At 30.8% G+C, this 25101-nt stretch overlaps 2 protein-coding genes across 2 annotated transcripts; both read left to right on the forward strand.

Annotated features, from left to right (window-relative positions):
- The first annotated feature begins 1112 nt into the window (after positions 1–1112).
- On the forward strand, positions 1113–14985 carry LOC141453675 (uncharacterized). The gene is made up of 3 exons (XM_074127155.1): positions 1113–3220; positions 12000–12158; positions 12254–14985. Exons 2-3 carry the CDS (start codon positions 12026–12028, stop codon positions 12556–12558), a joined length of 438 nt encoding a protein of 145 aa, XP_073983256.1. The 5' UTR covers positions 1113–3220; positions 12000–12025; the 3' UTR covers positions 12559–14985.
- Positions 14986–18373: 3388 nt separating this feature from the next.
- ND-19 (NADH dehydrogenase [ubiquinone] 1 alpha subcomplex subunit 8) lies at positions 18374–20860 on the forward strand. The gene is made up of 3 exons (XM_074125592.1): positions 18374–18598; positions 18675–18853; positions 20557–20860. Exons 1-3 carry the CDS (start codon positions 18470–18472, stop codon positions 20774–20776), a joined length of 528 nt encoding a protein of 175 aa, XP_073981693.1. The 5' UTR covers positions 18374–18469; the 3' UTR covers positions 20777–20860.
- The last annotated feature ends 4241 nt before the right edge of the window (positions 20861–25101 follow it).

Here is a 25101-nt window from a genome sequence, read left to right on the forward strand (position 1 = left end):
ACAGCCTCAATCTTCCTCCGGAAGCTGGGAAAATAAAATTAATCGAAATTTTTAAGAAAACTTATTAGGCCTTAAGTGAACATTATCAGACCTAAGTGCTGGCACTTTTTATAAAAGTTTCCTTGTTTAATGGGCTTTCAAACGGTATATCGTTTTCCAGGATTTCTTTTATCTTCGTATGAGAAATTACGTTTGTTTTGCAAGAAAACGTGTTGACAAGCACTCAAGAGTGTTAGTTATCAAGTTGTTTAATTCATTGAAAACTATTTTAGATTGACCAGTAGCCAATTTTTAAAGAAGATTGTGTTAAAATAAGGAAGTCAAGGGTTACAAATTGCACATAAAAAACAAAATCTGATCTCTCTGTAATATTTGAGAAAATGTTATGAAATATTTTATACAAGTACTATTTTTATTAACGAAAATTCATATAGTTTGTATTTACTCCAAATTACAATTTCATACACAACTACACTGTTGAAAAAGAAAAGAATGTAAATAAACCTTAACAACCACTTTTTTTCTTTTTTTTTGTGCAATTTGTAACCCTTGACTTCCTTATTTTAACACAATCTTCTTTAAAAATTGGCTACTGGTCAATCTAAAATAGTTTTCAATGAATTAAACAACTTGATAACTAACACTCTTGAGTGCTCGTCAACACGTTTTCTTGCAAAACAAACGTAATTTCTCATACGAAGATAAAAGAAATCCTGGAAAACGATATACCGTTTGAAAGCCCATTAAACAAGGAAACTTTTATAAAAAGTGCCAGCACCTAGGTCTGATAATGTTCACTTAAGGCCTAATAAGTTTTCTTAAAAATTTCGATTAATTTTATTTTCCCAGCTTCCGGAGGAAGATTGAGGCTGTTTGGAGACTAATTTATGTTTCAAAATGGTGTCAATTTTTAGGAAATTTATCTGCCTTTCTAACCGTGTCATCAGAATCGAATTCGGACTAAAACTTTCTGAGTAATAACATTTTTTATTGTAAAAAAGTAAGAATTTTAAAAAAATAAATAAAAGTGACGTCACTCAAAAACAGTGGAAAATATGAAGTTGGCCAATACGTAATTGAACTCCACTTTAGATGTACTACACACAGTAGACCTATGGACAATACTTACTGGTTCACCCTGTATATATACTTTTCCGTTAAGCAATATCTTACTAAATTAGGCCGAAACATATTGCACTCTAGATATTGTTTTCGAAAGTAAGATTTTTCAGAAAACAGTGAATACATTTTTCTTTATCGTCTGGATTTAAAGAAAAAGTGATAGGTAATGCCAAGATTTACGAAGTTTTGCGAGTTTGACAATCTAATAAAGCTAACAAGTTTTTAAAAAATGTATTTGTGAAATTCATGTTCGAGTTTAAGTAAAAAGGTTAAAAATTCAACTTAGAGATCTTCGGTTAAGTTTTTCATTTTCATTTTAAAGAAAATTACTTGGTTGCGAGAGGAAATATCAATCAATATCTTGTCGAACGATGTATTCTTCGTTGAGGACTTTTTAGATCTCTAGAAGTGCATCGAAAAAGAAACAAAACAATTTTTTTTAGGTAAATAACATTGAAAATAAGAGAACGTGTTAGTGTCAAGTTCTGCATCCCAGTTTTCGAACTACACATCTCAAAATTAAAAAAAAAAAAATCTGAATGAACAATGAATTTGTATTACACCACTTTACATTATTTATTAGAACTAACTATTCATCAAACATTCAATGTCGTTTGAAAATGTGTTTCTGACAACTATATAGTATGTTTCTTAAATTTTCTTTGAGATTTACTATTTCTATGAAAAAGATAGTTGACTTCATTATATTGTATACCCACAACAATACAATTTTACTGTTGGAAGGGAACACTATATTATCTGAAAAAAATGTTTCAAACAAAATTCTTATATAAGCCTACTCTTATTGCCCACTTCCTATTGTATTGAGGGTCAACTGCCTTGAAAATTATTGCGAAAAAGTCTCGTGTAAAGTCGCACTTTCTGTGTCCAATATTCTTCCTACTCGAAATTTTGATTACACGTATCATAATCAAATATTTCAGAAGTGTTAGAAATATATTTATATAAAATATCCCAAGTAGCATTTTAGAAGAGAGCCTTACTTTATCCGTTACTAAAAACTCCGCATAAATAAAGTTACCTAGAATAAGGATTCTAATAAATATGATAGACCGATGTGTATACTATCTTATAATACATTTAAAGAAAATCATTGAAATATTTGCGAAAAAAATTGCTAAAAAGTGTAAACCTTTTCCAGTAAAGTGGCACTTCCGATAAGCCCATTTTCTACATATTTAGAATTCTACATACATATTTACTTGGTATGAATATTTATTAATAGGTGGCGAGGCACACATTACACTAAAACGTGACCAGAAGGGCGAATTTATGAAAGTTATTTCGTTTCTCGCGGTGTTTTTCAAATAATTATTGGAGTTTTATTTATTTATTTTGGTTCAGCAAAAACTTAGTTTAGGACCTATTTGAAATTGTAACCGTGAAAAGTGATTTAAAAGGGTTTCTGGAAGAGATGATGATTCATGCTGTGGTCTATTTTAATTACTATGTACATTTCTTCACCATTAATACACTGTAGCAACTAATTATTTAATAATTCAAAGTACGATTAAAATATGTTTCTGACAAGTAAAAGAAAATTGTAGTAGGAAAAATTTGATTGTTTTAATCCAGACTAACACTTTCGGACGAATAACTCTCTTGCACATTTTCCTTGCAAATAAAAAATCTATTAACAAACCAAACGTAATAAAAATAATTCCAACTTTCCATCAAATTTGAAAATAGAAAATTTTTCTAATGAATTATGAAGATGTATTTTAAAATATTCCCATTTATTTACTTACTGTAAAATATACATATAGCCATTTAGAAATAATAATATTGGTATTTCATAAAAAATATGAACCATATCTGAAAATATTCGTTTGAAATGATATTTTTGCTTTGAATTCATGGACGAAATAATCTTTAGCGCCTCTTGAAAACAAGAATAAGAAAAAAAAAAATTATTAAATATTGTCGCATATTTTTAAACTTTTTAGGGTAAGCGAAATTGACCGTTTTTTACAGTATGGCCTACATTATAAACAGATCCCCCTTCTAATGTGGATCCAGTTCGACTACCACCTCAGTATCAACAAACATTCTCTAGGATTGACTACTTCGCAAACAGGTGCGTATGTTAATTTTTTTTTTATATCACTTTTTTGACCAGCTCAATTACTTTAAACTCTACTCAATTTGAAGTTATAGTAGCTATATTTTCCTAGGTTTATAACAGTAGATCAAGATTGTTATAGAAACTGAATTTACAATTTCTGATAGTGTGATACAATTTAAATTCCTGAAAAATTAAAAAATCTATTTACTATCCCGAATTATATTTATTAAAATAAATTTTTAAAATCTTGTGTCTTCTTACTTTTTTTTTTATTAACAATAAGGGATTATGTTAATTTGTACTTTATTTTCATTTTTATACTTCAGTATTGTGATGCTGACAAATTTTTGAAATTTATTTTTATCCGTCTTGAGGCCCCGTGAGTCTAAAAAAGGGTTGTTAAAAGTAGTATTTGCAGGAGATTTGACTGTTGCTTAGCGCTCAAAATCCATTGATAGGTTGTAACATTTACTAAATAGATTTTTCATTTTTTTGAGATTGTCTAAAAAATGGTACCAGTGATATTTTTTACATATATTAAATTCTTAAGTCTACAACTTTTGTGTTCTTTTTCATATATTTTCTTTTAACTCCGAATATTTGAAAATAATTAATCCTTACAAATTTGTGACAGACCTTCCACAGAACTTCCTTGAAACAACGTTACTAGAAAAAGTGATCGTAGAAAAGTTATAGATCTGAGTTTTTGCTATGTATACTTGTGTAGTGAAAATCTCAAAAAATGGAAAATTAATGATTTTTTCAATTTTGAATTTAAGCTACACTTTTAACTCTCCTTATCGGTATACCAGCGATGGATAATACAATTCATCGTAGTGGCAAATAAGGAGAATGCCTCACAACTTCACTTCAGAAGTGCCTCTAATCTAATTTTCGGAAAGTTTGTTGAAAATATAGTTTTTCATCTATACGCGCAATGAGTGCACCCATTTTAAAGAAAGTCGTTGGAGCGGTTTTTGAAAAAGCGAAAAAAGCTCTCAGTTAACATCCGGTTGAAGAATTTTTAAAGCTAACTTTTTGCCAGAATCATTGAGAGTACACGAATGAAATATTTAGATAGACCAATCATGTCAATAAAATTTAAAATCCTATACCAATATATCCAATACTCTACGCTAGAAATAAATTCTAATGAAAGGTAAACCAATTTAGCTCGTTCTTAAAATTTCCATAGTATATTAGATAAAAACTAGTTGCTTAGACAATTAATTATTAGACATAATAATTTCACAATTAAAAACCAAATAATGTATTAGATAAATACTCTCTAATTGAAGAGTAAATAGGGCACAGGAGAAATTCCAGGGATTCTTCGTGCATAACAAATTGGTATGTACAGAGTGAGAGCCTCCATTTCTGCACCAGATTCTGATATAGATCACACGTACATATCACTTCTTATCTGTATCGTACTAATGTTTATAGAGTACTCTGACCATACTCATAGATGAACTTTTGAATATGGAGGTACGGCTGTTTGTACCTGTTAATGGTACCCTATTATGATTTGGGTATCTAGATTTCTTATAATTAGTTTTTCCACTTTTAATGAATCCTGATTTAAATTCGTTACTGATGAACAATGCCTACTATAGTTGAATAAAGATATTATATCAGTGAACAGTATCACACAAAAAACCTTTTCGGAGGTGGTTTGAAAAATAAGTGTATTATTTTATCACTTAAAAACTATGCGTTTAATATGAATAGAATCTCTTTAACAAAAACTTACAGTTTAAAATGTTAAGTATAAGGGTTGATTAAACGCCAAAAGGTACACAAATCAGCAAGTAACATGTCGTTAATACTTCATTCATATTATTTAAGTAATTTTACTACATTAATTTTCATTAATAAGTTATTTTTTAGAATTTATTAGATGTCTCAGACCCTTAGCTGGCCATTTTAATCTACAAAATATTTGTTCAAGTAGAACACCATTTAACTTAGATTGACCGTAATATCTAATCAACAAACTATTAATCGCAGGTTAAAAAATTCAAAAACTTTTTAAAAAAAATGCCTACACCAACATACATCAATGATTTTGTTTATTTTATTTATTTATTTTATTTTTAAATAAAAATCGTCGGTTTAAGTTCATTCTTCGATTAAAGTAATTGTTATTTTATGAAGTAGTCAAACGTTTATAATAATAGATAATAATTATCTGGCTTTATCGCAAATAATACAGTTTTCTTCAATTACATTCTCAATCTAGGTATTCTTCCCACAGTGTTATATATTTGGAATATAAGATAAATAAGATATGCATATTTTTATGACAGCTAACGTAATTATTCCAGTATTTTACTATAAGTAAAATTAGAGGGACTATATTAAATTACAATGAATAATTATTGGTGAATAATTTACTTGATATTACCTACGCGTTATTTGTGCTCACAAATACTTCGGAAAGACGAATTCTAGACTGAAATATTGTTTTAAATCCGTGATTCAAATTTAAATAGTAGCCGACTCTGCCTTTGTCTTTTTCTACTTTAACGTGCATGTACATACATATATGTGACTTCTCAGAATAAAGAGCATAATAAAGATAAATCAGAAGAATAATTTGGAATAAAGCTAAAATAAAGTACCTATTTAATTACGAAGATATAATATACATTTTATCATAATTATAACAAAAAAATAAAATATTATGAATAAACAAAGGGAAGGGATTAGCTATGCGGTTAGCGTATTGGATTCCCACGTGGAGGTTCCGAGTTTGAATCCAGCTGCAGACCCTTAGATTTTCTCTTTCTAAGAGCTTCTTACAGCTCACTGTCCGGGTGATGGACAGTGTTGTCTGTAACGAGAGAACACTGTCCGGAGGCCGGCAGTGCACTGAAAAAAGCTCCGGGCGCCAATAGCCTTAGATGTTGACGCGACTTAAATCATAAAAAAAAAAGAAAAAGAAAATGAATGAACTGGCCAGCATAAGGGTCTGTGACATCTAATAAATTCTAAAAAATAACTTATTAATGAAAATTAATGTAGTAAAATTACTTAAATAATATGAATGAAGTATTAACGACATGTTACTTGCTGATTTGTGTACCTTTTGGCGTTTAATCAACCCTTATACTTAACATTTTAAACTGTAAGTTTTTGTTAAAGAGATTTTTGTACCTTTTGGATAGATTTTCCTATTTGTACGTTCTGCAAAGTTACATATCTGCTTTACAGATTTTATTAAAATTGGGAATAATAAATTTTAATTGTATCATTATAACCTGAAAAGGTGTTAAGTCGGAGTTACTACCACTGGAGAGATCTTTTTAAAGAATGATTATAGTTGCGGTCCCCAAACCATCCTCAATTACAGTTTTTTTAAGAAAGCGTTTTGAATAAAATAGGAAGGTAATTTGTACGTAAATAGCAAAATTAAACTGCGATTTCAGTACTTCCCTTTAAGAGGAGTAAGAAAAATAAACTGCGATTACAGTACTTCTCCCTAAAAGGCAAAGAGGCAAAGATTTTGAATCGAACTACAATTCATTGATGAAAATCGGTTCACTCATTGAAAATTTTAACGATTGCAGTACTTCCTCTTAGTAGGTGTAAGAGCATGATGGCACTTCACAGCCACGTAGAGGAGCTTTAACCACTTATTCGGGCTGAATTTTATCAAAATCGGACTAAGCGTTATAGAAATATTGGTAATAATAGTTTTAGAAAGGGCCTTACTTGGGTGGGGCAAACTCCCCTCCTTATGAGGCACAGCGTCGAGACTTTTAAAGTGCAAATCTGTACAAAATTTCGATTCGAATGACACTTCATTCATGAAAATCGGTTCACGTTTCGATAATTTGAAACGATTGCTATACTTCCCCTTAACAAGTGTAAGAGCAGATCGTCGCTTTAATGTTACGTAGGGGTGCCTTTACCCTGTCATCCTACCAAATTTTATCAAAATCAGGCTAAGATTTACAGAGTAATTAATGATAATAATTTTGGAGGGGGCCTTACATAAAAGGGGCTAACTCCTCTCCCATTCCATGTACAGCGTCGAGACCCCCAAAAGGCACATTTACATAACATTCCGACTCGAATGATACCTCATTCATGAAAATCGGTTCACGCGTTTAGGCGCTACGTTATTTACAAAAAAGGTAACAACAACAACAAGAAGAAGAAGAAGAAGAACAAGAACAATTTTTGAAAATGCCGTTTTTGCTCATTTTCAGCATCTTTTTTCTCAAAATCTATCAAATCTAGGTTGTTGCAAAAAAATTACAGTCATAAAGGAGGATTTGCCCTATATTATAAAGAAAATTTGGGAATTTTATCTTTTGTAGAAAAAGAGAAAAAAATTGTCAAAGTTGGGTGTTTTTCAACGTTACGCTTTTTCGTGCAGTTTTTGATGATCAACCCTTATACAACTGTCTTACCGGACAGTTTTAATACAACACAATCGCTTTCTCAATGGAATATTCTTTGAAATATTCACGAAACAAATTGAACAATACTATCTCTTTAGACTTTAACATAAACAAAAGTAAAAAGCAATTTATGATTTGGGAATTACTTTAGATTTGACGCTCTATGGGGTTCTTGAACGTCTCCAAATCAATAGTTGGAAGCTACGTGTGTAAGTCGGTAATCTGAGCGATGGTATTTCTGGAAATCTGGCTACAGTTTTTCAGTTTGGGCTAATTACAACATTCTAGTGCGATTGTAAGAGAAGGATAATCAGTTCGAAGGGCATAATTTTCTCAGATAACTGGGTGGTTCTATTGGCTGTTAATTCAACTGTATTAATTAGAGGCAATTTTAGAATAATTAATATTTTATATGTTGTATGGGTACCCGAGCATTCAGGACAGTGAGCAATGAGACGCAGCCTGCATAGCCCAGTGAGATTTCCAATGTTTCTTTGAAGAACATTAGCTATTAAATACCAAAGTAGTTCTATCAACAAAGCGTGGATGCAAAAAAAAAAATGTATGTAAAAATATAAGTCAAAGGCAGATGATGTTGCTGATTAATATCAACTGGCTCAAGTTATTTATTGGAGTTTTACTCCATCAAGGGCGAGACACCATTCGGAAGATAGGCCAAAGCAGACTAAGGAATTTTTTTCTCGTACAGTACTGATTGGTGAGCCTGCGTTCATTTATCAGAAAGAAGAAGAAGCAGTATAAAATTTATTATCAGTATTACTTATTTCTATTTGGCATAAAAGGCAGTTATACTGAGAGCTCTGGTCTTAGAAAAGAAAATTGGCCAGATATCACAATTCACTACTTAATCAAATAGGCATGGCTGGTGGGGTGCTTCAACAGTTCCCTAATCGCGGAACATATAGGCTTTGTTGCCAACACCCATGAAATCTATTCTGATGTACTTCCAATTTTAAGAAAAGAAAATTACGTTTAGAATGTAATGTGTAATATGTTTCCTTACAATTGTAAAAGAGTTGAGCCTTTCTAACTAATCGTAGAATTTGCTAAATAACGAGTACAGTCCATATTACAACTTTTTTGTGTTACACAATATTAGAAAAGTTTAATTTTTGGGATCAAGCTCTGAGTCTTTTTGATTGTGCCCCTGTCAATGAGATGCGTGACACTTCTTTCATCCATCTAATGCTTCACCATAATAAACGTTCTCCTAAGCTAGCGAATTAGAAAAAACAAAAAACTTTCAAATTTTAGTTTATAAAGATCGCGAGAATTTAAAACAAAAAAGTTTCATAAGGAGCCTTATCCAAATTAGAAAATCGTAATTTTATGAAAGTTCAAATTAGAAAATAAAAATTCCACTCCTGTTTCAGTAATAAACGAAAATAAGAAGATATCTTTTACTTATCACTGAAAAATGTTTGCAAAATAAATAATGAAAATTCAATTCATAAATTTTACAATTATTCTAAGCTATTCTAATTCATAATGCATTCTTCCAATTTTGTAATTAATGAAGCGTTCTCGGATTTTCTGCTTGGCGTGTTTCTGACATTATTTCATTTCCTTTTGTGCACTGAACTGTTCTTTTTGTGGGTACATCATTATCCTTGCTACGTTTCGTTTCAGCGATTGTTTAACTACTGTTTAATGCAATAAAATAAATGCCTAATTTTGGATCATTTTGGACAGTTATAAATACATTTTCGGAGTAAACGCGCATATATTTTTATTAAAATAAAACAAAAGTACTAATAAATGCAGAAATGCAGAACGTTTCGTCTTTTATTCTTCCTAAATTAAGGAAGCAATATTTTAACTTTCTTGCTCCTTGTGAGATTTTTAATTTGGTTTTCACCGGCAGGGGAGAAAAATTTGCCTCTCTAAAGCGCCAGTTCGGCACTAGCCCACTTAAAAAGAATTTAATAAATAAAATAATAATAATCATCATGTGGACATACACAACTCGTCTTTTTCTCGTATTAATCATTTAATTTTATTTGCGGGCAGTTTTTTACTTCAGTTTTTATTTTGTTATTACAATAATCTGTCAAAATGCTAAACTGTGAGAACACTATACATTAAAAAATTAAAAGTTAGGTATATAAAAGTGCTGGACGAAATTTGAGAGATTGCAGGATTAATATACCTATTAAATCTTCATGTAAAATGCAGAAAGCTTCGAAACCTATAGGCGTGTTAATCATACTCAAATTTTTTTTTAATACTTTCCAATTTACTAATAGGAGAAGATTTATAGTATTCGTACCAAATCATAGATCCACACTCAAAAATAAGTCTAAAAGATTATTGTCCTTAGATTAAGGATATTAATATGTTTGTTAAATGGCAATGCTTTGGAAAAACTACTCCGAAATCACTAATCGTGTTGGCTCAGCAATTGTAGTAAGAGACGGAAATATAAGTGAAGTTGAAATCTCTACACCAAACTGATTAGTCTACCACTGATGATGGATGAAAGTCGGTTACCGAAAGAATAGTATTTGTTATAGTTGTTACTTAATTTTAACGCTTGTAAAAGATGTATATGATTTTTAAGAACTCCAGTTTCGAGTCGAAGATGCAAACTGGCCCTCATTGACAACCGAAGGATTTGAATGAGAAGCAAGAAATGAAACCACTCATTTAATGAAAATGCTTTTGATTTTTTTGATCGCTTTAATGACTTATCTAATGATCTGTTTAGGCGTTGATTAAGAATTTTAACTTTCGTTTCTTGTTTAGAAAAGTAAAGTAAAAGAAAGAATAGTAAGCTTAGAAAAGTAAGAAGTTAAGGCAGAGCGTAACACCTAACTACCATTTAGGTGACGGGGGCGAAAGTATTTGTTTACCATTAAAAATTTTTTCTTAAAAAAAAAAAGCAGGTACGGTGGGATTCGATCTGGGGATCTCCCACTTACAAATCATCCTCGCTTCATATCCATTTCATTAACACCCTCCCCACACTGTTTAGAACCCGTTTCCAGAATAAAGCAGAATTTACCACTTTCCCTGTCGTTTCATCGCCAACTCTGAGAACCTGTTTTTAAGGAATGCTTGTTTAAAAATTGGGTATGACTACTCTAAAAACTCTGACCCTTTTAAGTGATTTTTATTTTTTCAAAAACGTTAGCATTAGTACTTTAACAAAATTAGGTATTAATAGGGATTAATATTATAAATATTCGTTATGTTGAGGTGGTTGTGTGAAAGAATGCGTGCCAGTCTTTTTAAAAGTAAAGTATAGTAATCGCCTATTTTTTTAAGCGGGGCTTAACGTCCGACAACCAATTAGGTGGTGAGGACGGGGACAGGAGCTCATATAAACAATTTTTTCTAACAAATAAAATGAATCTATACGCAGGATTAGGGACCTCCCGCTTACTAAGCTACCTTCATGACCACTAGAGCAACACCCGCCCCGAGTCTCACTAAAATGTATATCTTATTTGACAGTTCCTAGAAAATTGTTGCAAATTAATAGAATTACATGTTCGTAGTTAAAAGATAATGTTTGCATCACTTTCGAAAAAAATCGGAAAAAATAGGATTAACTTTTCAGTAACGTGGCGTTCCGGATGGCTGGGTTTGCCAAAAAGATTATGGTTCCGTCTCTTTTGTGTCTATCTCTATCACTATTAACAAAATATTAAATTTGGCTTTATAAAAATGGTGATTTTGATTCAGGGGACCTTAGAAAGTATATTTCCTTTGTAAAGTCATAATAGAAAATTTTCACTATTATAATCTTCTTTTTTAGAGGAAATTATTTCAACGAGTCAAATTTTCGATATACCGGAAATATCTGTTCCAAACTCCCGCAAGTCCGAAAAAGTGGCTTTAGAAAATGTCCTGTTTGTTACTGTTCATTATTTTTGGTGACTGAATCATAGTTTCAACAGGATGAAAAATTAATGCCAGTTTCAGTCATTATAGTTCTGTTTGTTAACAAAATGCATGTATCAAAGACGCAAAAGCGCTAGAAGCTGAAACTTTATATTTCATTTGGAACCCACTAGGGTACACTTTTGGAGGCCACAGTCCCTCAACCGGGTGTAACCATTTACTGATGTTTTCCCCCAATTTTATAAGATTTTTCCTTAGTAACTCAAACGATTCGCTTTAAATTATATATATTTTCATATTATTGTATAATTTTGTTTGTTTTGCATCTGTTACTATATGGTTTTTGAATAACATTCTCTACGATGTGTCTCTTTCTATTATTTTATAAGTAAATTTTAACATTATTAAAATTCTGATGAACACACACATGACCTTGTTACACCGCCGTCTTGTAATTAAATGTTCATAACACTTCTTGATCTTAAGAACTCTAAACCTTATGTCCGTTCCAGATTAATTACAGTGCAAGGGAAGTAAAATGACTGTACTTGCCAGTTGTTTGATGATCTGCTTACTATTAGCATCACCATGTGTTAAAGCAGAGTCCGAAAGTTCGTCTATGATGATGTCAGAAGAAATGACAGAAATGATTGAAGATACTTCTGAAGAACGTAAGTTAATTTTATTATTATATGAATATAATTTATATTTTAATGAACTTATTTTTCATAAATAAAAATTATTTCTTACAAATTTTGTATTTTAGGAAAGAAGGCCGAAGCTATGACTCAAATGTATATGGCTTTTATGATGTTTAAAACGTTTATATCGACAATAATGATGATTATATCACCAATAATTCAGATAAAAAGTTTTGGACTTTCGGTCATCGGAACCCTAATAAACGCTGGACGATTTCTAATGCAATTAAAACAATATAAAGATTCACAAAACAAAAAAAATGTTATTCCACCGTCAGCAGACACTTGGAGTAGTTATAAAACAATTACAGTAGCTCCTTATAACTTCTGGCCTACTCCTGCACCTGACTCATATAAAACAGTAAATTAATAATTTATGTGTCCCAACCCTACAAACATGTTTACCCGTAATTTCTCTTAAAGAGCCTTTCCATCCGAAGCTTAAAGCACCAATGGCCACGCGAGTACTAAACGTTTTAAGAGAAAGGCTATTTTTCGACTAAATTTCATAGGTATCTTTTAATAACCACTTATGTTGGTTACTGTTAAATGCCGTCATTCATTTACCTGCAATCAATTTGTTTTGTAACTATTCATCTATTTCTGCATATGATTGTCTTCCTCTGGGTTAGTTTCGGTTTTTCTGTTTTCATGAATTTTGACTCACCTATTAAGTTATCTTATTTTCTCGTTGATAATAGGTAGTTGTAAGTAACATAAAGAAAAAATGTACATATCTCGAGTTTTTGGGTTTCCAAGATTTCGTGACATTAAGGCCCAAATAGTAATCTTAATTATTTCCGCCAAAGCCAAACTCTGTTACCAGAAATTTCCTTCCAAACTATCCCCTCATTCTAATCCACTTATCCTAGCTCCGAATCGTCCTAAACCGTTTGAGGCACCGTGGCCGCGCGACCATCTGAATGCCTGACGTCCGCTATCTAAAGAGTCAGTAGCACTCCCTAACCCCTCAAGGGGTATCACTGCCATCACTGGATGGCGGCCGTTCATGAAATAAAGCCTCTGAAGATGCGCTGGTGCTAACAACATACATAATTTAGCATACTTCCTAAAAAAGAGGAAAGTACAAGTATTTTCTCAACTTGTACAAGCTGTGCAGTTGTAAAGTACTTTAATAAAAAGAAAAGAAAAGTGTATATATTTATTTTAAAAATAAGATCTTCTTTTGGTATGATTAGGTATTTCTTCTAATTAAAAAAAAGAACGCGCAGCTTTTTTCATTTCAAGAAATAATTATTCTTCTATCATTTGACCCGCCAGGGTCAATTTTTAGTGAGTGTTACTACAAGTAACTGAAAAGACATTTAACATAAGGTCACAATATTAAATGAATAAGTTAGATATTTTAAAAATATGTGTAACATTATGATTCTAAAAAAAAATAAGTAATGATAACAAATAATATTTTTTAATTATAACTTTATTCAAATAATATGGTTGTTTCTGGGATAGGTAAGTTAAAGTCTTTTTGTTAATTGTATTGGTTTTTATAGATAAACTCTAGAAAGAAATCAAGTTGGTCGAACCTAGAGTTGCTTTTTTAAATAAATAGCAGAGAATATAAAAGATTTTTTGTTGAAGAAGCAGCTACATTTATTTTTATTCAGGCGCGTCTACCTTTGAGGTCATTGGCGCCTGGAACGTACTCAATTCACTAAAACTATTTATTGTTTGACGAATAACTTGCATACTCTCATTAATGACTTATTGTTTTCTTAAGATATTAATATTCAGCTCTTGTTTTAAAAATACAATAAACTTTTTACCTAAAAGCCAACAGAATTACAATGGATGCATAAAGAATTTATTTGCAGCCATCCTAGTTTCTTAGGCTGTTAAGTAGAATAACTGAGAATATTAATTGTTTTTTAATTATTTTTGATGAATTTAAAAACAAATTAATGTAAAGTTGTACATATTTTAGACTTTAGTTTAGTGTATAATTAAAATAATTTGATTCTATTATTCTATAAAACACTTTTTTTTAGTTTGTTGATTAATCATTTAAAAATAGTATGTTAGTAAACTTGAAACTTCAATATTAATATTTCTAGGTCAATCATTGACCTTCTTATTTTAATATTAAAGTAGAATGTCAGGAAAATGTGTGGGAGTCGTAGAAATGGTAAAAAAATTGAAGATAATTATTTCCACTAGCCAGTCACATTTACTATGTAATCATAAAGTGTACATATTTGACACAAAATTAAGTTGTTTTTTTTTTGCTAATTCTTATATTTCAAATACAACACAGACTCAAATTGGAAATAACTGAATTTGTGAAATATTTCACTCTAACTGGTATAGAAGATTTAATTTAACGAATAATTGAAATGTATGTTTTTTTTAATTGTATATGTTCATCTCTGGAATGTCTTATGACCGTAGTGCCAAATGAATAATGCTGAAAAAAATATTTTATTATGATAATTTATTAATTACAAATAACAATGATTTTCGTGGTAATCCTGTCCGAACATTGATCACTGATCATCATTTATTTATACCACGAACGCACGGGCTTGTAACATTTGTAGATAATGTCTCGCATAATCAAGTTTACTTAAAAGAATTCGAGCTGTCGTCTAATCTAATGTTCTGGAGTTCTCTTAAAACTTTTTCATCCACTTACAGTCAAGACACTGCTTTTGTTAATATTTCTGAAAGTCTTGAACGAATTTTGTAATTTATTATTTTTTATTTATTTATTTATTTTTTTAACAGAAAAAAAAATTAATAAAACATTAAATGAACTTTACTTGATTGATTCTAAAGACTCCATAATGTAAACTTCCAACCTGATACAAAACCAATTAGAAGAATGTTCAGTATGTCCTACGGGAAGCAAATTTTTTGCTCCGTTAAAAATTAGAGGGAAAAAATAATAAATTTAAATATTATTGAAGTTCATAATTCCTTTTGTAAAATTAACAAAGTTAATAAATTATTATTTATATTGAAAAATGTTTGAATTGTATCTGTTATTGATATTTTCATTTTTAGGAATTCCATTTTTTTTTATTATAAGCATCTACCATTAAAGTTCAATAAAACCTTTTTTTTAATTAATTTTATTCAGAAATTTTGTCGAATCCTAGTGCACCTCCTTCAAACTAATAGTTATTTGAAAAATATCTATAGGAAATAAAACTATTGATTTTAAAGCAAAAAATGCCACTAAACTTTTCTAGCACATATTTCGATCTGAAGGAGAAATTCGTATATATATTCTAAATGTCAGTTTTTAAAATTAACACAGTTATTCAATTTATTTATTTCAACCAATATTAATAATTTAGGAACTGACACTTAGATTATTTTTAGAAAGTTTCTACTTCACCTTATTGGGTCTGTAGACTACTTAGTTCATATGCGTTTTACAAGTTCAAAGATTTTAATGATTTTCATTTATATAAGTAGCTTATTTATTTTTGATTTGCATTTTAGCTATCAGAATTTTGGCTAGTAATTTTATAACCTTTATTTATTTATTTATTTTTATTAGTTCAAACTGGCATTACGTCCACCTCCAAATTAGGTGTCGTAAACGGAGGCGACTAGCAAATATACTTTACTATAAAGTTCTCATGTTAAACATGAAATAAAATCCAAGGCCTAGACTGGGAATCGAACCCACTATCCCATATTAGCTTTGCAGGCCTCGCCACTATCCGCTCGGTTACCGTGGCGCCTTACAACCTTTATTTACATTCAAAAACAAAAAATTGGGTTTATGTGTTTAATTTCAAAGAATAGTACAGCCTGTTTGTTATGGGCGCGCGCCAAAACCTTTTTTGGGATGCAATAGATAATTAAAATTAATGATCATATTTATGAACACTGAAGAAAACAATGTTTTCTATTTAATAGATACAATATTTTGGAAAAGAATTTATTACTAGCTTAGGACCTTTCTAAACTCCAATTCAGTGATAATTTTATAACTTTTGCTTCATTTAGTTATTGAATTATAATTCTGAATAATATTTATGGAATACGGTACCTTTGAAGTCATACAGAACATACTGAGTTTTTTAATTAATATCAGTCATTACATTTATAAATATGGAATCTAGCCAACATTCCTATTGAGATAAGACTATGAATACTAATTTAAAAAAGATAATTATTTTCTAAGCTTTCTTTATAACTTTCTATTGAATGCTTTAGCAAAAACTTTTGACAAATAAATAAATTAATAAAATGGAAATCAGAATTATATAGTCTTATGACCTCGATCTATGAAAGGCAAACTATTGATAGAACTCATTAAAGCAACCTTTAACTTGGAATATATCGTATATTCTTTGGATTACGCATTTTATTATCTTAATAGGTTCTTTGTAACAGAGAAGAAAAAGCAATTCGCAAAAGTTTGAGACCATTCCTCAACTTTCTGCAACTTAGACACTGAGTGTACTATACCCTTTTAAATAATTATTGAATTTATTTTGATCCTAATTTAACTAATAAGGTCATGATTATTAGTTTAAATATTGACTGCCAAAATATTGGCGTGCTGACCGAAGCCAGGCAGCCAACACTTTTCAGGAAATCTGAGAGCCAAGAAAAATAGGCAAGAATAACGAGTAGGGGGAATAATTCAAACATAATCTATGTACAAAAAGCCGTAACCTTGAAAAAAAAGAAACATTGGTGATGATACAAGTACATATGAAGTATCATTGGGCTGCAGAGAAATTGGGCAGATTAAAATATAACTATTTTACTGGAAAAATTGTGTTGTAAATAAAATGACGAGTATTCATTCCGGAAGGAGGCAAAGATTAAAAAGGACGTTTCAATCAAATACGAGAAAGTAATGGGCAAAAGAAACAAAAAAATCTAGTGAGAAAATTAGCCACAACTTCTTCTTATTTCAATTGTTCTCAATTATAATTATTTCAATTTTTATTATATTATAATTATTTCAAATGTTGAATCTCAAACTTTCTAAGATTCATTTGGTAGTGCAACAGATGAATGATAATGATAGCATGGTTTGAGAGTTATTCTGTTTAGAGAAAATTCATTCATACCCATACGCTTATATGCCTATGAGAACGCTTTGTCTGTGCGATAAAACATTTTATTCAGCGCCTGGGAGGCTCAAAACATACATTATCGAAAAGCATTGAAAACTCAACTCGACCTGTCGCTAGGAGAAAGAAAAAGTAAATACCCTTTGAACGAAATCATGCCCGTAAAATATCCCTGTTCTACCATAATAAAATTTTTCATAAAAGGTTTGAAACAAACATCTATTTTAAGAGTAGTGTCAATGTATTAAGTATAGGAAATCTACAGAATTGGTTTACGGGAAAATTGAGAAACAATGAAACAAAATTCGCACTTCCGGCCACGTCATTTTCATCAAAGTTGGGATTTTAAAAACCCATTTTATTCTTATTAATATTATGGTAAAAAACTGTAGATTACACAAACATGGAAGAGAAATCTTATCAACTCTCTATTTTCAGAAATGTACTAATAATTTCTTCTGTAAAAATGTTTCGAAGAAAGCGCAAAGATCCTTGCTATGCAATTAGTTTGCTACGTTTAAATAAAATTAGTTCAGTAAAGTGGTACTTTGATCGATTAAATGAAATATCAAATTTGAATTACCTGTGACTTACCGTTTTGAGTTATACTGACTACTGACGTAGACCTAGAACTTAGATTTTCTATCACTTTTTCCATTAAGGAAATCTCAAAATGGAAATTTCAATTTGTAAAACAAAATTGATTTTTTTTTTAATGTCAAATTGATATCATCAAAACCATCGAACACCTCACAACTCAAAATAAAGTGCTTATCCTCCTTAGTATAGCATCCAACTTAGATTACACTCCTCTCAGAGAGCATTTCCATGTATCAAATAAGTCACTGATGAAGCCACACATTCCTGATAAAGTATGGCATAATATTAAGAATGAAAAATCAGTTTTCTATTAACGAAATCCTGTTTGATATTTATGCTTAATTGAGTCAGACATAGTGGATGTAAAGGTAAAGTGGCTTAAAGGCTTAATTTTTCTTTTTCTTATATTACAAATATTTCACATTTATGACATATTTCAAGATTTATACAACATGACTAACAATTTGAAGAACAAAAAATTTCTGATCTGATAGTTGGTACAACTGCGATGTTAAAAAAATAGTATAAATTTGTTACAGCTGACAGCTGACTGTCGTACGGTGTAGTGGAGTGTCTAGGACTTTGGTAAAGGGTTTTAAAAAAAATAGTACTTGTAAAATGGTCCTGACACAGGAGTTAAATTTACCCACTGAAGAGGAACTAACTGTTCCTGAGGTTAATGTTAGTTCGGCAGTTTTAAGAACAGCTTCTTTCCATTTGGGAAAATATTGTGAAAATGTTAATAATGTATGTATTTTATAGATTTTCATGCAATTAGAATAAGGCAGGAATCTGTTACTATCATTACTCTGTTGGTTCTTAGGAATTCATGTTATGCAGAACAGAGTATCCTGATGATCCGAGGAAGTGCCTTGCTGAAGGAAAAATTGTTACAAGTTGTTCTCTTGAGTTTTTTCGAGCTTTAAAGAAGAATTGTCGCCCAGAATTCGAGGCTCATGCTGAATGTGTTGATAAATCTAGTACAAATTTTAGTTTTACACCGTAAGTATATCTCTTTTCTGGACAATTGGAATTATAAATGCTACAATCTTTTAATACCTTCTGGCTTGGACTATTCCCCCCATTACCAGATTAGAGGCATCTGATGACAAAACACTTTTTATAAACAGAAATCATGCAGACATTAAATTTTCTTGTTCTCCCTCAAAATGAAATGGAATCTTGAAAGGTCTCTGTGGTATTAGGTTCCTAAAATATATGGCTTTTAATTATGTTGTACAGTATTTTATAGTTATTTTTGTAGCTATGAAAATAATATGGCTTGCCTTTGAGCCTAATGCTTTCGCCTAGAAACTGGATGCTGAGAGTTCGACTCAAAAAATGTCGATAGAAGTGCGAAGTGTGATTGCTTCTTCCTTTTGAATGTCTCTTAACAACGTAGGTTTTGTTTCAGTTACCGCTGTCTGTATTTTAATTAAGAATAATAAGGTTTAAATTGATATTTTAGGTTTTGAAAACTTGCGGAAAATCGCCAAAATCAGAGGCAACGTACATCTTTATTCAGAACTGACGTTTCCTGGAAGATTAATGTTTGTTTACTTTTCTTGAGAGCTACTTAAACTGTATTTTTTAGCAATCTATATCCTACGAAAGACGACTGGACTAACACTTCACAGTTTAGCTTAGGTAGATTATGTGCATTTGTGTTATCGTGACAAAAGTGTGAACTGAAAACAAACACAAAGGTATTCAAAAAATATGCAAGCGTTTACGAGTAAGATAGTAGGTTAGGGTTTGGTTAGTATTCTTGGAAACAAATACCCAGGGCACTAGGGGGGTTGGAGATGGAATTAGTTCTAGGGTACTGAATCCATACATTCATACATTTATTTATACATTTTAGTTTCACATGTAAAATGAAATTGCATTTGGAAATATGGTAGTGGTGAGTTAAAGCTACAATATATTTTAGGATGAGGAATTAGAAAGGAGAAAAGCTACCTCACCTCAGAATGAAAGAAAAGAATGAGAATCAAAGCGTGTGCTTTGATGGATAAAATCATTTATATTTTCAGCGTCTAGCATTCTTAAAATTGAGAATCAATGTAGATTATAAATTTCTTATTGCTATCTTTAAACGTGTGTATCATTTTAGCGACTAGGCTCACCCACGGCAAAATAATTACTTCGGTTCTTGGTCGGAAGGCTTCATTATTGTTCACGTATTTCTGAAGACTTGATATGTAAAAATATTGTATTCTGGATTGCTGAATCATGCTCTGCCAAATTAATTACCTTTTAGGATCTCAGAAATATAATACTATGTCCAGAAATTTATCTGAAATGATATATTTAGTCCGCTATTAATATTGTTAGTTTCTGTTGATACTTTTCGTTACTTTGTTCTAAGTTTACCAACTAAATTTTGTGTTTAATAGTGTGAACTAAACTTGAAATAGGTTCAAGTTCAGGACATGAATTTGACGAGAGTGTTCGTTATTTATTTATTGTTAGATTGCTAAATAAATCAATTTAGTCATTTAAATTAGTTAATGAAGTAATTCTTTTTAACTTTAAAGTTTAGCGAAAGGTCGTCAACGCAATGTTCAACTTTTAATCCTTACATTAATATTATAGAGGTATACTTTTTATATGTCGAAATTATAATCGTTACAAGTTTGAGCTGATTCTTCGAGTATCTGTAGACATATTTCAAATAATTTTCTTTTTGCTTTGTGTTGCAGCTGCCGAAAGACTCAAGCTGTTTATGATGGATGCATGTTAGAAAAGCTAGGTATCGAACGACCTTACTATGGATACTTTTGTGAGGCTAAAATTCATGATACCAAGCGCCCTAAACCTCCGCCTCCAGAAGTTCAAGTCTTTCCTGATTATAGTCCTGGACTTCCTGATGATTATCCACGCTACCCTCCGAAGTATGGTGGTCGCCATCAATACCTTTAAAATGAAAAGTGTATCTAGCAATATTTTTTCTTAGACGAACTTATAGTATATAAATTATTGTTAATAAACAGATGTTCTAATGTTCTCACTGTTTAATATTGATATTTATTATTCAGGGAAATTACTTGTGGGGTTTCAGGGAAATTCTTAAATTTATTTCTTCTGCAACATCATAGTTTACACTTGAGATTCACATAAGGGACATGTTAATTACTTTCGCTGGGCTTTGATTTATTTTTATTTAAGATTGTTGTCTACTGGACAAAAAATAAGATACAAGCAATTCCTATTTTTTTAATGTGTCAACGATTCGAAAAATATTTCTGTTAAATAGATCTAAATGGATTTACATCAGTTTTTATTGTAAAACGAAAACAGAGTAATGTATAAATTTGTCTAGGCTAGAGCGTTAGGTTAGCTTAGCTGTTAAAGGTGAAAAGTTGAGTAGTTCTGAGTTCTGGTACTTACTATGATTCCCGATCTTGCAATTTTGTTTAACGTTTAAATAATAGCAATGTATAAAATTTTACCTACCTTCATTCACGACACCTAAACTCGTTGGAAAAAAAATCGCCTAAAAAAATAGGCTGATCTGCCTATTTTTATTTGCCCTTAAAATTATTTTTCTCTAGTGTCTTAGAATTGGAATATTTATCTTAGCGCCGTGCATTTTCACACTGCCTTAAAAATAGTCTATTTCGTTTCCAAATTGGATTTTTTGTTTCAGCTTGTTCACATTTTTTCTTCATTTTAAACATTATTTTATGAAAAGGCCGTAAGCATTTTTCGAAAAAAAGTTGTAATTTAAGTGTGTTATTTTTTTCAAATCAAAATCAGAGAGGTTTTGTAAAGCCTATGTTAAAAAAAGTTTCCTTAAATGACATATTTTGAAACAGATACGGTGATGTAGTTGGTCAAATAACTCAACAAGTTTATATTACCGCGAAGAAGACAATAAATTTGCCGAAACGTCGGTATAAAAAATAAATTTGTTAACAAAAATTTTATTGACTACTCCTCAATATTCCAAAGGAATAGTAAAAACTAAATTTTCGTTCAGAATTTTGGAAGTAGATTCGAGAGGCGATTCTCTTATGTGACTTTTGTTGAGTATTTTGTGCTTGTAATGTAGATTTAGTAGTTTTGCAAGTAAAGAAATGACCGAATTACCAAATCTGTGTAGTTGTTTTAAGAGTAATGTATTTATTGGAGAATTACTTTGAAATGTGGGTGTAGCACACAATATCGGGTCAGAAGTGTTTTAGTCTTGAGGATTTAAATAGATAAAAAAAAGTAATTCATTTTATTTGGATTATTTTCCTTAATTTCTAAAATATCATGCCAACCTGTGATAGTGCTGCAGTTAGAAAAAAAATTGGAAAACAAAAAAATGAAATTAAAGTAAATACAACAGTGGAACAAGGAAGTGTAGAAATGAACTTATTCTTTGATTTGATTATTTATTTATGCATTAAACTAAAAAACATTAAATGCCTATGTATCACATCTGAAAACCGTAGATAAAATAATTATGGTATAAATAACTATGAATCATAAATATCTTTATCTATTCTAAATTAATTGTGTAACATTTTTTAAAAATTTATTAATTATTTGATTATAAAAAACTTGTCACTCCCAAAAAGCGTGCTGCCTCGCATTAAATAACATTTTTGTTGACCAGGTAAGCGTAGCTGCTAAAACGTTCCAAATCTTAAAAATAATTTCGATATAAAACTAACGAAAATGACTCTTCTAGGAGAAGTCACAAGAGGCGAAGTTTATGCTGGTTGAATAAAAACAAAATTGGAATTTCTATAAAGTGTTGTTGCTTAAACAAAACTATAGTCAAGACTGTCAAGACTACAATTCTCAAAACTAACAGGTTTATTTTAACTTATTGCCCAGAACGATTAATTAAATAAAAACTTGTGATCATCTAACATGTAAGTAGAATTTAAACACAATCATAAAAATTTTAGAAACCATCAAAGAAAAGTGAAAAATACATTTTGATTGTGGAGAATACTTACCTAAATACAAACTTAAATGATCCTGAAATTTTTTATTTTTTGAGATTTTTTTCTTTACACTCACGTCATTTTTTAAAAATCACTTTTTGGACTCAGGGGGAACTCAGAACGAATATTTCCGGTGAAAACTTGAGATTTAAAATTTGATATCTTAATACTTTTCTTATATAAAATTATGAATTTTATTTTATGAAATATAATATATGGTTAATTATCTCACTATCGTAAAACACACACACATACTTATTGTAATTAATCAAATAGTTTAGTTTCCAACTTTTCTAGTTCCTTTTTCTAGTAAAGAGAAGTATTGCTTACTTACTTACTATAGGGCGCTACGGTCCTGTAAGGACCTTGGCTTCCTTCAGCACAGCATTCCACTTGTCCCTGTCCAAAGCACAGAGTCTCCATCTTTTGACTCCAAGCCTTCTGATGTCGGTTTCGACATCGTCCAGCCATCTCAAGCGAGGACGTGCTCTTTTTCTGCTTCCTCTTGGATTTCCATGTAACAATTTTATTGGAATTCTTATTTCGGGCATCCTTCTACGTGCCCTAACCATCTTAATCAGGCGGCTTTAATGAAACAGACCAGATCTGGTTCGCCATATAAATCACGAAGCTCATTGTTAGTTCCAAATATTATTTACCTTTATGGGATCAAATATCTTTCTTTTCCAAATATTTAGAAGACGCTCATTATCCTTGGTCAATACTCATGCTTCACAGCCATAGGTTACTACTGGTCGGATAATGGTTTTGTAAACTAGCAATTTAGCTCTTCGCGACATCATTTTTGACAAGATGGTTTTCCGTAGGGAGAAATAGCATCTATTTCTTGCAGCAATCCTAGCCTTTATATCTTCTTCAATTTCATTTTTTTCAGTCAAAATGGTCCCTAAATATTTGAATCTCCCAGTTGGATATTCTCCCCATTAAATGAGGATCTAGACGACTTCATGTACAAAGTTTTTTCGAAATTAATTCGTAGTCCCAGTTTTTTGGCTGCTCTTTCAAATTCCTGAAAAGATCCTGCTAATGCCGCTTTACTCCTTGCTGTGATTACAACATCATCCGCGTTGGCTAAATGTTGTGTCAATCTATTTGGTATCGTGCCATTCGGATTGGTACGAATGGTTCTTGCAGCCGTCTCCAATACAAGATTTAAAAGTATAGTGACAGAGGATCTCCTTGTCTTAGGCCACTATCAACGTCGAAATTTTCAGACAGCCTTCCTTGTACTTTAACTTTGCACTTACTGTTATTTAGTGTTATCCTTATGAGTCGTACTAACTTTTTAGGAATACCCAGATTAACCAGAACTTTCACTAGTTCATTCCTATTGACCGAGACTTACGCCTCCTTAATATCTATGAAGAAATTATGAAAGTCTACATCATAATCATACGTTTTTTCTAGGGTTTGCCTCAAGGAGAAAATATATCAATAGTTGACCGATTACTCCGGAAACCAAATTGATATTCGCCCAATATCTCCTCAGACCATAATGATAGTCTGTGACTCAACAGTATTGTTAGTACCTTATACATAGATCCCAATAGGGCAATACCTCAATAATTGTTACATTCCAGCTTATATTGCTTATAAATTGGGCAAATGGCTGCTGTGGCCCAGTCTTATGGCAAGAGAAGTATTGCGATCATTTTAAATTTTATAAATCAATTTTTAAGTCTTAGAATTTTTTTTGTGTTTGTGTTTACCAAATATATCAAAATTGAAAAATCGCATTGAACTAAAACTTGATATTTCGATTTGGCTCTATTAAAGGGTCCGACTTTTTCACAAACACTAAAAAAAAAGTTTAATTATCAAACGTTTTAGTCAGATTAAATCCAGGTCCAAACTTTGCAGGGAGCGGTCAACGGTGCGGCCTTAGAATAATTATATGAGCATACTAATTAAAATTTATCAACGTAATAGTGCCTATAGCAAACATTTTAGGATGTTAATATTTAAAAATAGAAATACCAATCGTTTTGGAATTGGAGAGTATCGCACCACACTATTCTACTGTTTAGAAAATCCGACCACCTAGTCATTTCACATGCATTTTTTGAAAAAATATTTGTTCCCATATTTTTAAACATCCTAAAATTTTTGTACGGGTACTAAAAAAACAAGTATGTATTTCATGTATAAAAATAGTATTTTGAATTGAGCACATCGCAAAACTTTAGAAGAAACTTTGCAATTTATCTTATCAATCATTGAAACAGGTATTAACTGAATTTCAGGGCTTAAAATATTTCCACGCAACATGTTTTAAGTATTTTA

Source organism: Rhodnius prolixus, unplaced genomic scaffold, assembly GCF_049639745.1.
Source record: "Rhodnius prolixus isolate KJV_2025 unplaced genomic scaffold, Rpr scaffold_3, whole genome shotgun sequence".
NCBI classification, from domain to species: Eukaryota; Metazoa; Arthropoda; class Insecta; order Hemiptera; family Reduviidae; genus Rhodnius; species Rhodnius prolixus.